The sequence below is a fragment of the Trypanosoma conorhini genome, assembly GCF_003719485.1.
Source record: "Trypanosoma conorhini strain 025E chromosome Unknown Tco_14.4_contig_00041, whole genome shotgun sequence".
Classification (NCBI taxonomy): domain Eukaryota; phylum Euglenozoa; class Kinetoplastea; order Trypanosomatida; family Trypanosomatidae; genus Trypanosoma; species Trypanosoma conorhini.
In genome coordinates this window covers 20,483-29,850 of record NW_021704124.1, presented here as the reverse complement: position 1 = coordinate 29,850, position 9,368 = coordinate 20,483, and the positions used below count along the sequence as shown (strand labels likewise).

The 9,368-nt window shown below is 43.0% G+C and overlaps 6 protein-coding genes across 6 annotated transcripts, besides 7 other annotated features; 1 reads left to right on the top strand and 5 right to left on the bottom strand.

Annotated features, from left to right (window-relative positions):
- Positions 1–407: 407 nt before the first annotated feature.
- Positions 408–494: a microsatellite.
- A 55-nt stretch (positions 495–549) lies between these two features.
- Positions 550–605: a microsatellite.
- Positions 606–679: 74 nt separating this feature from the next.
- Tco025E_01304 (putative protein kinase) lies at positions 680–1,732 on the bottom strand (the record flags this gene model as incomplete). Its single annotated transcript, XM_029368242.1, has 1 exon — positions 680–1,732. The coding sequence occupies one exon, from the start codon at positions 1,730–1,732 to the stop codon at positions 680–682; it is 1,053 nt and encodes a 350-aa protein (XP_029231737.1).
- Positions 1,733–2,034: 302 nt separating this feature from the next.
- Positions 2,035–2,062: a microsatellite.
- Positions 2,063–2,084: 22 nt separating this feature from the next.
- On the bottom strand, positions 2,085–3,077 carry Tco025E_01303 (uncharacterized protein; the record flags this gene model as incomplete). Its single annotated transcript, XM_029368241.1, has 1 exon — positions 2,085–3,077. The coding sequence occupies one exon, from the start codon at positions 3,075–3,077 to the stop codon at positions 2,085–2,087; it is 993 nt and encodes a 330-aa protein (XP_029231736.1).
- A 250-nt stretch (positions 3,078–3,327) lies between these two features.
- Positions 3,328–4,422, bottom strand: Tco025E_01302 (uncharacterized protein; the record flags this gene model as incomplete). The annotated part of the gene is made up of 1 exon (XM_029368240.1): positions 3,328–4,422. One exon carries the CDS (start codon positions 4,420–4,422, stop codon positions 3,328–3,330), a length of 1,095 nt encoding a protein of 364 aa, XP_029231735.1.
- A 243-nt stretch (positions 4,423–4,665) lies between these two features.
- Positions 4,666–5,226, bottom strand: Tco025E_01301 (template-activating factor I; the record flags this gene model as incomplete). The annotated part of the gene is made up of 1 exon (XM_029368239.1): positions 4,666–5,226. One exon carries the CDS (start codon positions 5,224–5,226, stop codon positions 4,666–4,668), a length of 561 nt encoding a protein of 186 aa, XP_029231734.1.
- A 19-nt stretch (positions 5,227–5,245) lies between these two features.
- Positions 5,246–5,265: a microsatellite.
- Positions 5,266–5,292: 27 nt separating this feature from the next.
- Positions 5,293–5,340: a microsatellite.
- A 104-nt stretch (positions 5,341–5,444) lies between these two features.
- Tco025E_01300 (ubiquinone biosynthesis protein COQ7) lies at positions 5,445–6,062 on the bottom strand (the record flags this gene model as incomplete). The annotated part of the gene is made up of 1 exon (XM_029368238.1): positions 5,445–6,062. One exon carries the CDS (start codon positions 6,060–6,062, stop codon positions 5,445–5,447), a length of 618 nt encoding a protein of 205 aa, XP_029231733.1.
- A 665-nt stretch (positions 6,063–6,727) lies between these two features.
- Positions 6,728–6,777: a sequence feature (A-rich).
- A 1,095-nt stretch (positions 6,778–7,872) lies between these two features.
- On the top strand, positions 7,873–9,201 carry Tco025E_01299 (putative aspartyl aminopeptidase, putative,metallo-peptidase, clan MH, family M20; the record flags this gene model as incomplete). Its single annotated transcript, XM_029368237.1, has 1 exon — positions 7,873–9,201. The coding sequence occupies one exon, from the start codon at positions 7,873–7,875 to the stop codon at positions 9,199–9,201; it is 1,329 nt and encodes a 442-aa protein (XP_029231732.1).
- Positions 9,202–9,204: 3 nt separating this feature from the next.
- Positions 9,205–9,238: a sequence feature (A-rich).
- Positions 9,239–9,368: the final 130 nt, after the last annotated feature.

The following is a 9,368-nucleotide window of genomic DNA, read 5'->3' as shown; positions in this document are numbered from 1 at the left end:
CGGACAAAACACAGTTCAAAAGAGTCTAAATCGTTTTTTTTTATTTGGTGGGGAAAAAAAGGAAAGATAAAAGTCAGAAAAGAAGTAAGCACGATTTATTCTTTCTCCATCGCCTGCGCTGTCTCGCGCGAAGCGGCCCCCCAGCCAAAAGGGGCGGTTTCCAAAACGAGATCGGCTCACCATCTATTAAAACATTAGGCCCCAACGAAGGGGCATTGCTGCTAAAAAGCGTCCTTCGCCCTTCCCCCGCGCGTTGAGGGGAAATGTGGAGGGGTGCCGGGCGGGCAACGCCCTCCAGACGCACCGTTTGCGGTAATATATATATTTGATAAAGCAAGAAGGGCGAAATTCGGCACACCCCGCCGAACACACACGTAGGACCAACGAATTCCTTCTGCAACGTATCAAACAAAGAAAAGAAAAACAACAACAAGAACAACAAACAACAACAACAAATGAAGCAAATGAAATTCAACACAACAGGAACAGCAACACGAAAAAATTCCTTGTGTTTACCACTTCTAGTACTTCAATGATTACAATAAAGGCAAAGAAGAAAAGAACAACAAGCGAAAAAAAAAAGAATAAACAAAAATAAAAATAAAGCGCCCATACTACAAATCACCTAACCTGTCTAGCTTAGCATTCAATTCCCTTGTGACAGCTTCTTGAGATCGCTTCAGGAACTTATTTTTTTTGCGTCATTGTTGATCAGACGAGTCATGTAATCCACTCCCTGTTTGACGTTAGCGACAGCAGATGCCTCCGTGCAATCTTTAAAGAACGGGTGCTTCAAGAGATCAGCGCTTGATGGTCGCTCCTGCGGATCTCTAACCAAACATCTCTTCACAAAGTCGCGAGCCTCCGCCGAGTATGCGGGTCTCTTTGGTAATTCTGGTGTTGTATTGCCAGCAATTCTACCCAATAACTGAAATATGTTCATTTCTTCTGGAGGGGCCCAAGGGTTCTTTCCGGTTACAGTAGACAAGACGGTTAGCCCAAGGGACCACACATCGCTATTAAATCCGTAAGCGCCCTGTTCTAGCCGTTCTGGGGCCATGAAATACATTGTCCCGACGTAGGTTGAAGAAACATCAAGAGTTTGGACAAGTTTTGACACCCCAAAGTCTCCAATTTTGACATATCCATCATCACGAATAAGCAAGTTGCTCGGTTTTAAATCTCTATGTATCACGCGCTTTATATCGTGAAGATACACCAGACCCGAAACAACTTGAAAAAAGACATCACGCAAAATAGTTTCTTCGATGCCGTCCCAAAAGCAACTCAAATCCTTTAGAGTGTACGCCATCCACTCCATGGGTATAACTATAGCAGCTTCCTCGCAATCCCAAAAGGCCCCCAAATTTTTCATGACAAAAGGCGAGTGCGATTGAGAGCTGAAAAAGGACAACTCTCTATCTACCTCATCTCGATGTGGCTTAGAAGTAATAGGTATGTGCTTCAGAGCTACAGGGCTCCCATCCTTCATTTTCGCAAAGTAAACAGCCCCACTTGCCCCTCGACCAATGAGCCTCTTGGAGGCATCATCAATATCCTCCTTTGTTACACTACCAGGCAACTTTCTGCCGTCTTTAGTGAACATACCAGACTCATTTATCAAAAATGCTCGCAGCTGAAGTGAGTTATTATTTCTTATCTGATAGGACTGAAGGTCTCGTTGGGTTTTCTCCACGGCTGCGGCATCTAAAACAAGCCCTAGTTTCTTCATTTCTTAACCTGAGTTACACCAGCTACGAATGAAAGGGAAGGAAACAGTACGAACAACACTAGATACAGAGAGAAATCACACGGCGACTATTTATATTCTAATGACGAGTAAAAAAAAGTACACATATACACACGTGCATATATAGCATGAGTAAATCGACATCAAGATGCCACCACTGCAATTTTGTTGCTTTTTCGTTCGCACAGAAAGCTAAAGACACGTACATCTACACACAGATAGAAAACATAAAATAAAAGAAGTTGACGAGAATAATGATAGGCATAACACCAGGGACCTTTTTTTGTGTATATGCGTGTGTGTGTGTCTGTGAAGAGCCAGATGAAATTTCCTTTTAATACTCTTCCTGCCCCAATAACGATGCAGCATTGGCAACGACCATGTTATTTTGGATACTGTCTGTTTCTGTTGCCGTCAATGCTTTTTCATTTGGAGCGGCGCTCCCAAACTGTGTGGTGTCGTTTGCAGGGCCGTCGATCTCCGATGGGAAATTTGCTTCCACTCCAGAGTTTTTCCTCCTATGAGTTCCCCAATGTGCCTGCCTTGAGTGGTTGCAGGTAGCACAGAGAGGCTTTCCCCATTGAGGTTTAAAACTGTCACACACAGCTTGTACCTGGTTTCTCTTTGAAGGCGCTCGCACTTTCTCGGCCTCTTGGCGAAAACGAGATGTCACGTTTTTTGGGTCCATATACCGAGAACGAACCGTTGGTTGCCGATCGGATGTGGGAACGGAGGCACCTCGCCTGGGGGTTGTTGCTCGACTTGTTATGTTTCTCTCATTCTGGTGCGCAGCGATATTGGCTTTTGTATCTCTCGGAGTGCCCCCTCCAACCACTCGGGTTGGTGTCGCTCCCCGACTTGTGCTTCTAGCTACTGGAGGCCTTCCACGGTCTCCGCCAAGAGAGCCGGTCCTTTTCAAAGTGTCAGAAGTTGCGCTTGCACTCTTACCAAATTGATTTCTTCTTGGTGAGGGAGGTGGGTGACCTTTAGTGCGACCCGAGGTAGGCACACTTTTTCTATCGCAGCTACGAACTCCTGAAACGGAGGATTCCTTCCATGCATCATTCGGGGCAATAACTACACCAGGCCTTGGGCGGATAACAAATGTGCCCTCTTTGCTTCCCTCAAAAAGTCTCGAGACAACCAAACGATTGGAAAGTACCTTGTCCTTGTACTCCGCCTGAATCTCTGAAGGTTTGAGCTGCTGCACTCGAAGAAGTTCAGGAACCTTCAGAAGCACATCGGACACGTCCGTTTCCTCATCAATTATAAGTTTTATCGACTCATCATCACTCTGATGAGGCTCACGCAACCATAACTTAAGCATTTTCTTATTTACTCTCCTTCTTCCGTCCTCTGTTTCACTGTTGCCTAGACAATTATAAACGAATAAGATGGGGAAGAGCGACGAGTTTGTTTTCATGTCGTTTTTTTTTTGCTTCTTCGATTTGCTGTGTACGTAAAATATCATACACGGCAAAAAAAAAAAATACGGTCACATCCATGTTACCTGTACAAGCCAAAGGTGAGACAATTTTAATAGACCATGAAGAAAAGCAATTATGCTTCACATAGGACTACTTGAAAATATCATCTATATCAAACTCCCTTGTTCCTCGAGGTACAGAGCCTTCGATCAGAGGAAGGTGTGATACGAAGCCATCACTTTGTTGAGCACAAAGCAAGTCAACTACTTCGTGAGAAGGTGGCGTGGTTGGGCCATTTTTTTCCTCTTCAGGCCGTGATATAGCGGTGGCGGAAGATATGTAAGATGCGGCAGCAGCAGCAGCGGATTGCTTCTCCAAATTTATTTTTCGAGAAACGCCTCGGTTGTTCTTCACCGAAGACAGAGCCCCAGCAAGCACATCACATCGACTCATCACATCCTTGAAAAATGTACCCAATTGCAAAAAGAATACGTTCGCTGCTGCCCACGTCGCCATTGAGACCTGTTCCAAAATAAACGATGTATTCTTCATGCTACCTTGTAAAGCCTCTTGGTATTGGTCGCCGCTTTCGTGAAGGCGTTCTAGCAAAGAATGAAGCTTAAACTCCATCTGCTTCACCTGATCGGCAGAACCACTCGAACGAGTTGCCAACAATTCAGCTTCACAAACTTGTGCCTTCCTTCTCGTAGCATCAAATGCAGTTTGAGCTCTTCCAACGCCAAATTTTGCATCCATATAAACCTTATCAATTTGCTCAAGAGAAGAAGACTGTATCCCACAGCAATTGATCCTAATATCATTGCTCAATTCTCGGCTCAAGGCAGCGAATTCAATTCTCATCGAGTTAATGTCACTAAATCCGGTGTCTTCAGAAGGAACTTCATTTGTCATTTCTAAATGATTTTCGCAAATTTCTTTAAATTGATGCAGCTCTGAAAGCAGTTCACCTAGCTGAAGAAACAGAGTTTCAACAGTTTTTCCAACAGCATCAAAACAATCCGACAGTTTTAGTATAGTAACACGGGTTTGTGAAACCACTTTCATGCGTGTATCATAGATCGCATCACTACTTTGTTTAAATTCACCCATTGCAGACAAAAGCGAAAGCTTGCCTTGATCAAGTAAGCACCGCAAACCTTTAGAACCCTGAAACTTGCGAAGAGAGGCCCCAACATCGTGCAAGATGTTTTCAACCTCACGTGTGCTTGATCGAAGCGATGACATATCGCTAATGGAGTTCTCTGTTCTATTCAAAAAAAAAGGAGAAAAAAACAGCGTAAGGTAAAACACAACAGCAAGGGAGATAATACACTGAATTAACTCACGGCCAATAAGAAGAAGAATAAAAAAAGGGCAGAGGAGAAGGCAATTGTTAACCAATCCAAGAAAGGGATTCTATGAGTACCACACTCATACCTCTTCCGCTTAGTAATCTTTTTTCTTATCCAAATAACGCGCATGTAGTTATTAATCTTCATTAGGCTCAAGTGCCAAAAATGGGTTCTGGAAAACCGTGTCAAAAGCGTCCAATGCATCATCAATAAAACCTTCATCATCACACCCGGGTGTAAAAAACCTAAAAACGGAGTCCTGACGCGCGCGTTCCGTTCCAGACTTCCACTTGATGGGCTCCATTGAAAGCGTCTGAAGATGGGTATCCACCGCGCGATGAATAGTTCCTTGTTCTGCAAACATGTTGGGGCGGAGAACAACGGAAACATTTCGACATAGTAAACCATCCTTAACGAATGTGGTTACCTTGAAACTCGTAATTGCACGAACAATTTTGGGGTCGATTGTGCCATTAAGCAATGGCTTTAATGGAGTATCAGTGGCTGCCAAGACACCACTCCAGAAGCCCTCTATTTTGTCGAGACTCTCCTGTCGTTGCTCAAATAAACGTTCAAGTTTTTTCCTGTAATCAATGCGTACCTGGTTTGCCTCAGACTCGGTTTCTGCTTGCAGAGTCTTCACCTTGTCATTACAGTTAGCGTCGGCATCAATGACTTGTTGAGGATAAGTGTTCATTTTATTGTTAAATGCCTAGAATAATAATAGTAATAATAAAAGAGTCAAGAAGCAGTTATGTAGGCAATATATTTATATTTATTTGGATATATATATATATATATATATTATATAACATCCCAAATAATAAAAAAGCATAACTTTTTTTTGAGATTTCTTCTTCTCCCTGTTATATTTTTCCTAAATTCCCCTTCGCGCCTAGGCATTTGTTGAAACGCTTAAATCTTTTTCGCTAGAGCCACCCCCATTTTACATGCTAAACGTATCCCATTGTATAAAATGGGATACGCTGGTGCCTGATCTGCCCCATTTGTTTCACCAAGGCGTTGATGATGCTCCTCCTCGTTTCTAAATTTAACTACTATATCCTTGACATCTTTCCAAGCCTTGGCATCACCATCTTTTAAAACAGTTCCCACATTTTCCATTGCCTCAAGTTCACGAAGTTGATCGTTATAATGCCCCGCAATGGTAATTTCAACTGCAGCATGACAACACATCATTGCTTCTTTACCGAGAAAGGCAGTGGCGGTGGCCATGGCAAAGGCACCTAAATGAAATATTGGATCCAGCGCTGTAAGCCTCACAGAATGCTTCGCGGCAAGCTCATTCATTGTCTTTTCGTGGACAACTTCATCCTTTAAGATTTCCTTAACGACTGGAATTGAGGCATCAAGCGGAGACGTCCAGAAGAGCTGATATTTACAAATTCGGACTGCTGCCACTTCTCCCGCTTGATCTACGCGAACAACCTCATCAATTTTGCGTTGTTGGGCCGAATTTGCAAATGTGTGAGCCGAGGATTGAAGAATACGCAGACGCGTCCGTCGCAGCATTCGGAACAGCTTCGAACGCGCCGTCCTAGAAGAGAGAATTTGCAAATAGACATCAGAGAAAATAAGAAGCAAAATAGAATAAAAAAAGACACACACGACACTCGAATCCCAAGAGAAGTTATCCACAACACAGCAGCAGGTCCGGCGAGCGATAAAAAAAAGAAATTGAAGAGGCAAAAAAAAAAAACGACCGCGACCACCTTCCCCCAGCCAGCGACCCCGCAAACGGAGGCCAACCTGGACCACAAGCTATTTCTTTCGCCTCCCCCCCCCCCCTGCGCTGGTGGGCTCGGCCTCTTCCCGGCTTTTGGGGGGCGGGGGTGTCGCGGCTCGCAGTCGAGGCGGCGGCTTCTTCGCGTCGCCGGGGGGGGTGGGGGTCGCGTGGCATGTTCGGGCCTTTGTTCTGCAATTCTCGAAGCGTGCGCCGGCCCGTAGGCCGTGCTGGCCTCTTCTCGGAGTTTTACTTCTTTCTTTCCTGTGTTGCGCCGCGGCGTTTGAATGCGATGCCCACTCTTCTGACACTATATACGTGTGAGCTGGTATCAATGTTTTCTTTTTCTTGGAATGCTAATGACTTTTGTTTTTGCAGTTGGAGATGCTTCATGTACCAAGTCTGAAAAGGCATGCCTTTTTTTTCTGAACTTTTTTTTTTAGGGATGATGAAATTTTTTTTGTTTTATTTGTGTTTGTTTCTATTTTTTCTTTCTTTATTATTCCTTCTATTGGGAATCTTCTGGAATATTGCCTCTTTTTTTTTAGCTTAAACCGTTCAGGGCTTTGCTGGCAAGTGTGACATATTCTCGGCGAGGTTGTGAGTTTTTTTTTGCTGATGCCGTGTAAGCCTTTTTATATGGCTCCTTGTTGTGGCTTCAAATTGTTTTTGGCCTCTTTTTTCTGTCACTGAAATTTGTTTTTAAAATTAAGAGGGTTCATGTATTTTCTTGACGCATGTCAGTTGTATATGTGGTTTAGCTCCCATCGTTCACGCAAGTAGGACGATCTTATGTGTACAACGGCTTTTAGTACTAGGATTTTTTTTGTTGTTTTTGGGTTGGTATTATATCAATTGCATTTTGCCGGTCCGACGCATCGAGTATGTAGCAAAAATTTTTGGTTCACATGGCTAAGAAATAAGAATGAAATAACAATTAAGTCCCATATAATTGGTGGCACAATAGTCCTTTTATATTAACCTTTGTTCTCATTTACTTTTTTTGTTTTACAGGAGGCTGGTTTCTGTATATAGTTTTTGTTGTTTTTAAATTGTGCCGCGGGTTTGACTATTTGGCGGGGGACGAACTTTTCTTCGCTTGTTCTATATTCTTTTTGGAATTAAGGGGGCTGGGTTGTAAACTGCCGAAGGCGTAGGTGCATCTATTTTTACTGGAAAAATGAGGCATTGAGCTTTGCTCTTGGAATAAATGACGCCAAGGCCTGCCTTTTTTTTCCTGGTATTGCTGGTTACACCAAGATTGGTTTGAATGTTTCCGCGACAATACAGTCTACTCGTTTAAGTATTTGAAGGATCTTTGAGAGTTTTTATTTACTTGTATATGTGAGAATATTGTTTGGTCTTCATCGGGTTTTGTGAGCATCATTTTTTTTTGCTTTTTGATTTGGGGATTCAAACCTTTTTCCCCCCTTTGTACTAACTGCACTATACAGGATGCACGACGAATATCTTTTCATCCTTTTTTTTTCTTCTATTTCATTTTGCTTTTCTCTTGCGAAACACAAGAATAGGAAAGTTGATTGTCTTTTTTTTCATTTTGTTTTAATTCTTGAAACATCATTCTTGACCTCTCTTGTCATGGAACTTGCGAAAGAATTTGTTGAGTTTATCAATAAAGCTTGTACCCCATTCCATGCGGTTGAGGTTATTTCCTCGTGGTTGACTGCTGCCGGATACAAAAGACTCCGAGAAGGCGAGGTATGGCCTCCTATTCTGGCGGGCGGTCGATATTATGTTACGAGAAATGATAGCAGCCTGGTTGCTTTTTCAGTGGGGGGTAAATTTGAACCTTCAAACGGCATAAAGATTGTGGGGGCTCATACGGATTCTCCTAACCTTGCATTGAAGCCAAGAACAAAAGCTGATAAAGGGGAATATCAGGGTATCGCGGTCCAGTGCTATGGTGGCGGGCTTTGGCATACGTGGTTTGATAGGGATTTAACGGTCGCTGGGAGGGTGTTTTTATCTTCAGCAAAATTGGAGAAGCGTCTTGTGAATTTAAAACGACCTATTGTGCGAATTCCTTCACTTGCAATTCACCTTCAAACAGCTAAGGAACGTGAGGTATTTGCACCAAACAAGGAAAAACACTTGGTTCCCATTATTGCAACCGAGGTTTCGGGTGCCTTAAATGGCGACCAAGACAAACAGCACAGTTTTCATCTTATGAAACTACTTGCAGAGGAATTGGGTTGTTTACCGGATGATATTATGGATTACGACCTAAGTGTTATTGATACTCAGCCAGCGACGATTGGTGGGGCGTGTGATGAGTTTGTTTTTGCGCCACGTCTGGACAATCTAATTTCTTGTTTTTGTGGTATAAAAGCGCTTCTGCAAGCAGACAGGAACCTTGATATGGACAATATGCTAAGAATGATTTGTCTTTTTGATAACGAAGAAGTTGGGTCTGAAACTTCACAAGGCGCAGGTGGGACCCTGGTCCAAGACTTGATTGAACATATTATGGCCTCAAAGACGCATCGGTCCACGCTTGTAGCAAATTCCTTTTTAATTTCCGTTGATGGTGCACACGCTCTACATCCAAATTACAAGGACAAACATGAGGAAAATCACCGACCTCTACTTCATCGTGGACCTGTTATTAAATATAACGCAAACATGCGTTATGCTACAAATGGTGCTACCGCTGCAGTTGTGAAGTCAATTGCGAAAGAAGCCTCAATTCCCATGCAGGAATTTTGTGTACCGAATGACTCACCATGTGGCTCAACAATTGGACCCATTATTTCCTCTTTATCTGGAATACGAACTGTTGATATTGGCAATCCAATGCTGAGCATGCACAGTGTTCGAGAGATGTGTGGGACAACGGACATCTCTCACTTGGTGAACTTCATCGAAGCATTTTTTACTCGCTATGCGAATCATGCGATAGAGCCATGAACGTTTTGATTTATTTTATTTATTTATTTTTGTTTTAGCTTCGGCCTCTTTTTTAGCTTACAATTATGAAAATGAGTTCTCCGTTTTCGTCTGGCCCAAAAATTTGGTTCTATTAATGCCTACTAAACCAGACACCGGCATCATTTGATAAACTTTTTTCTTTCATC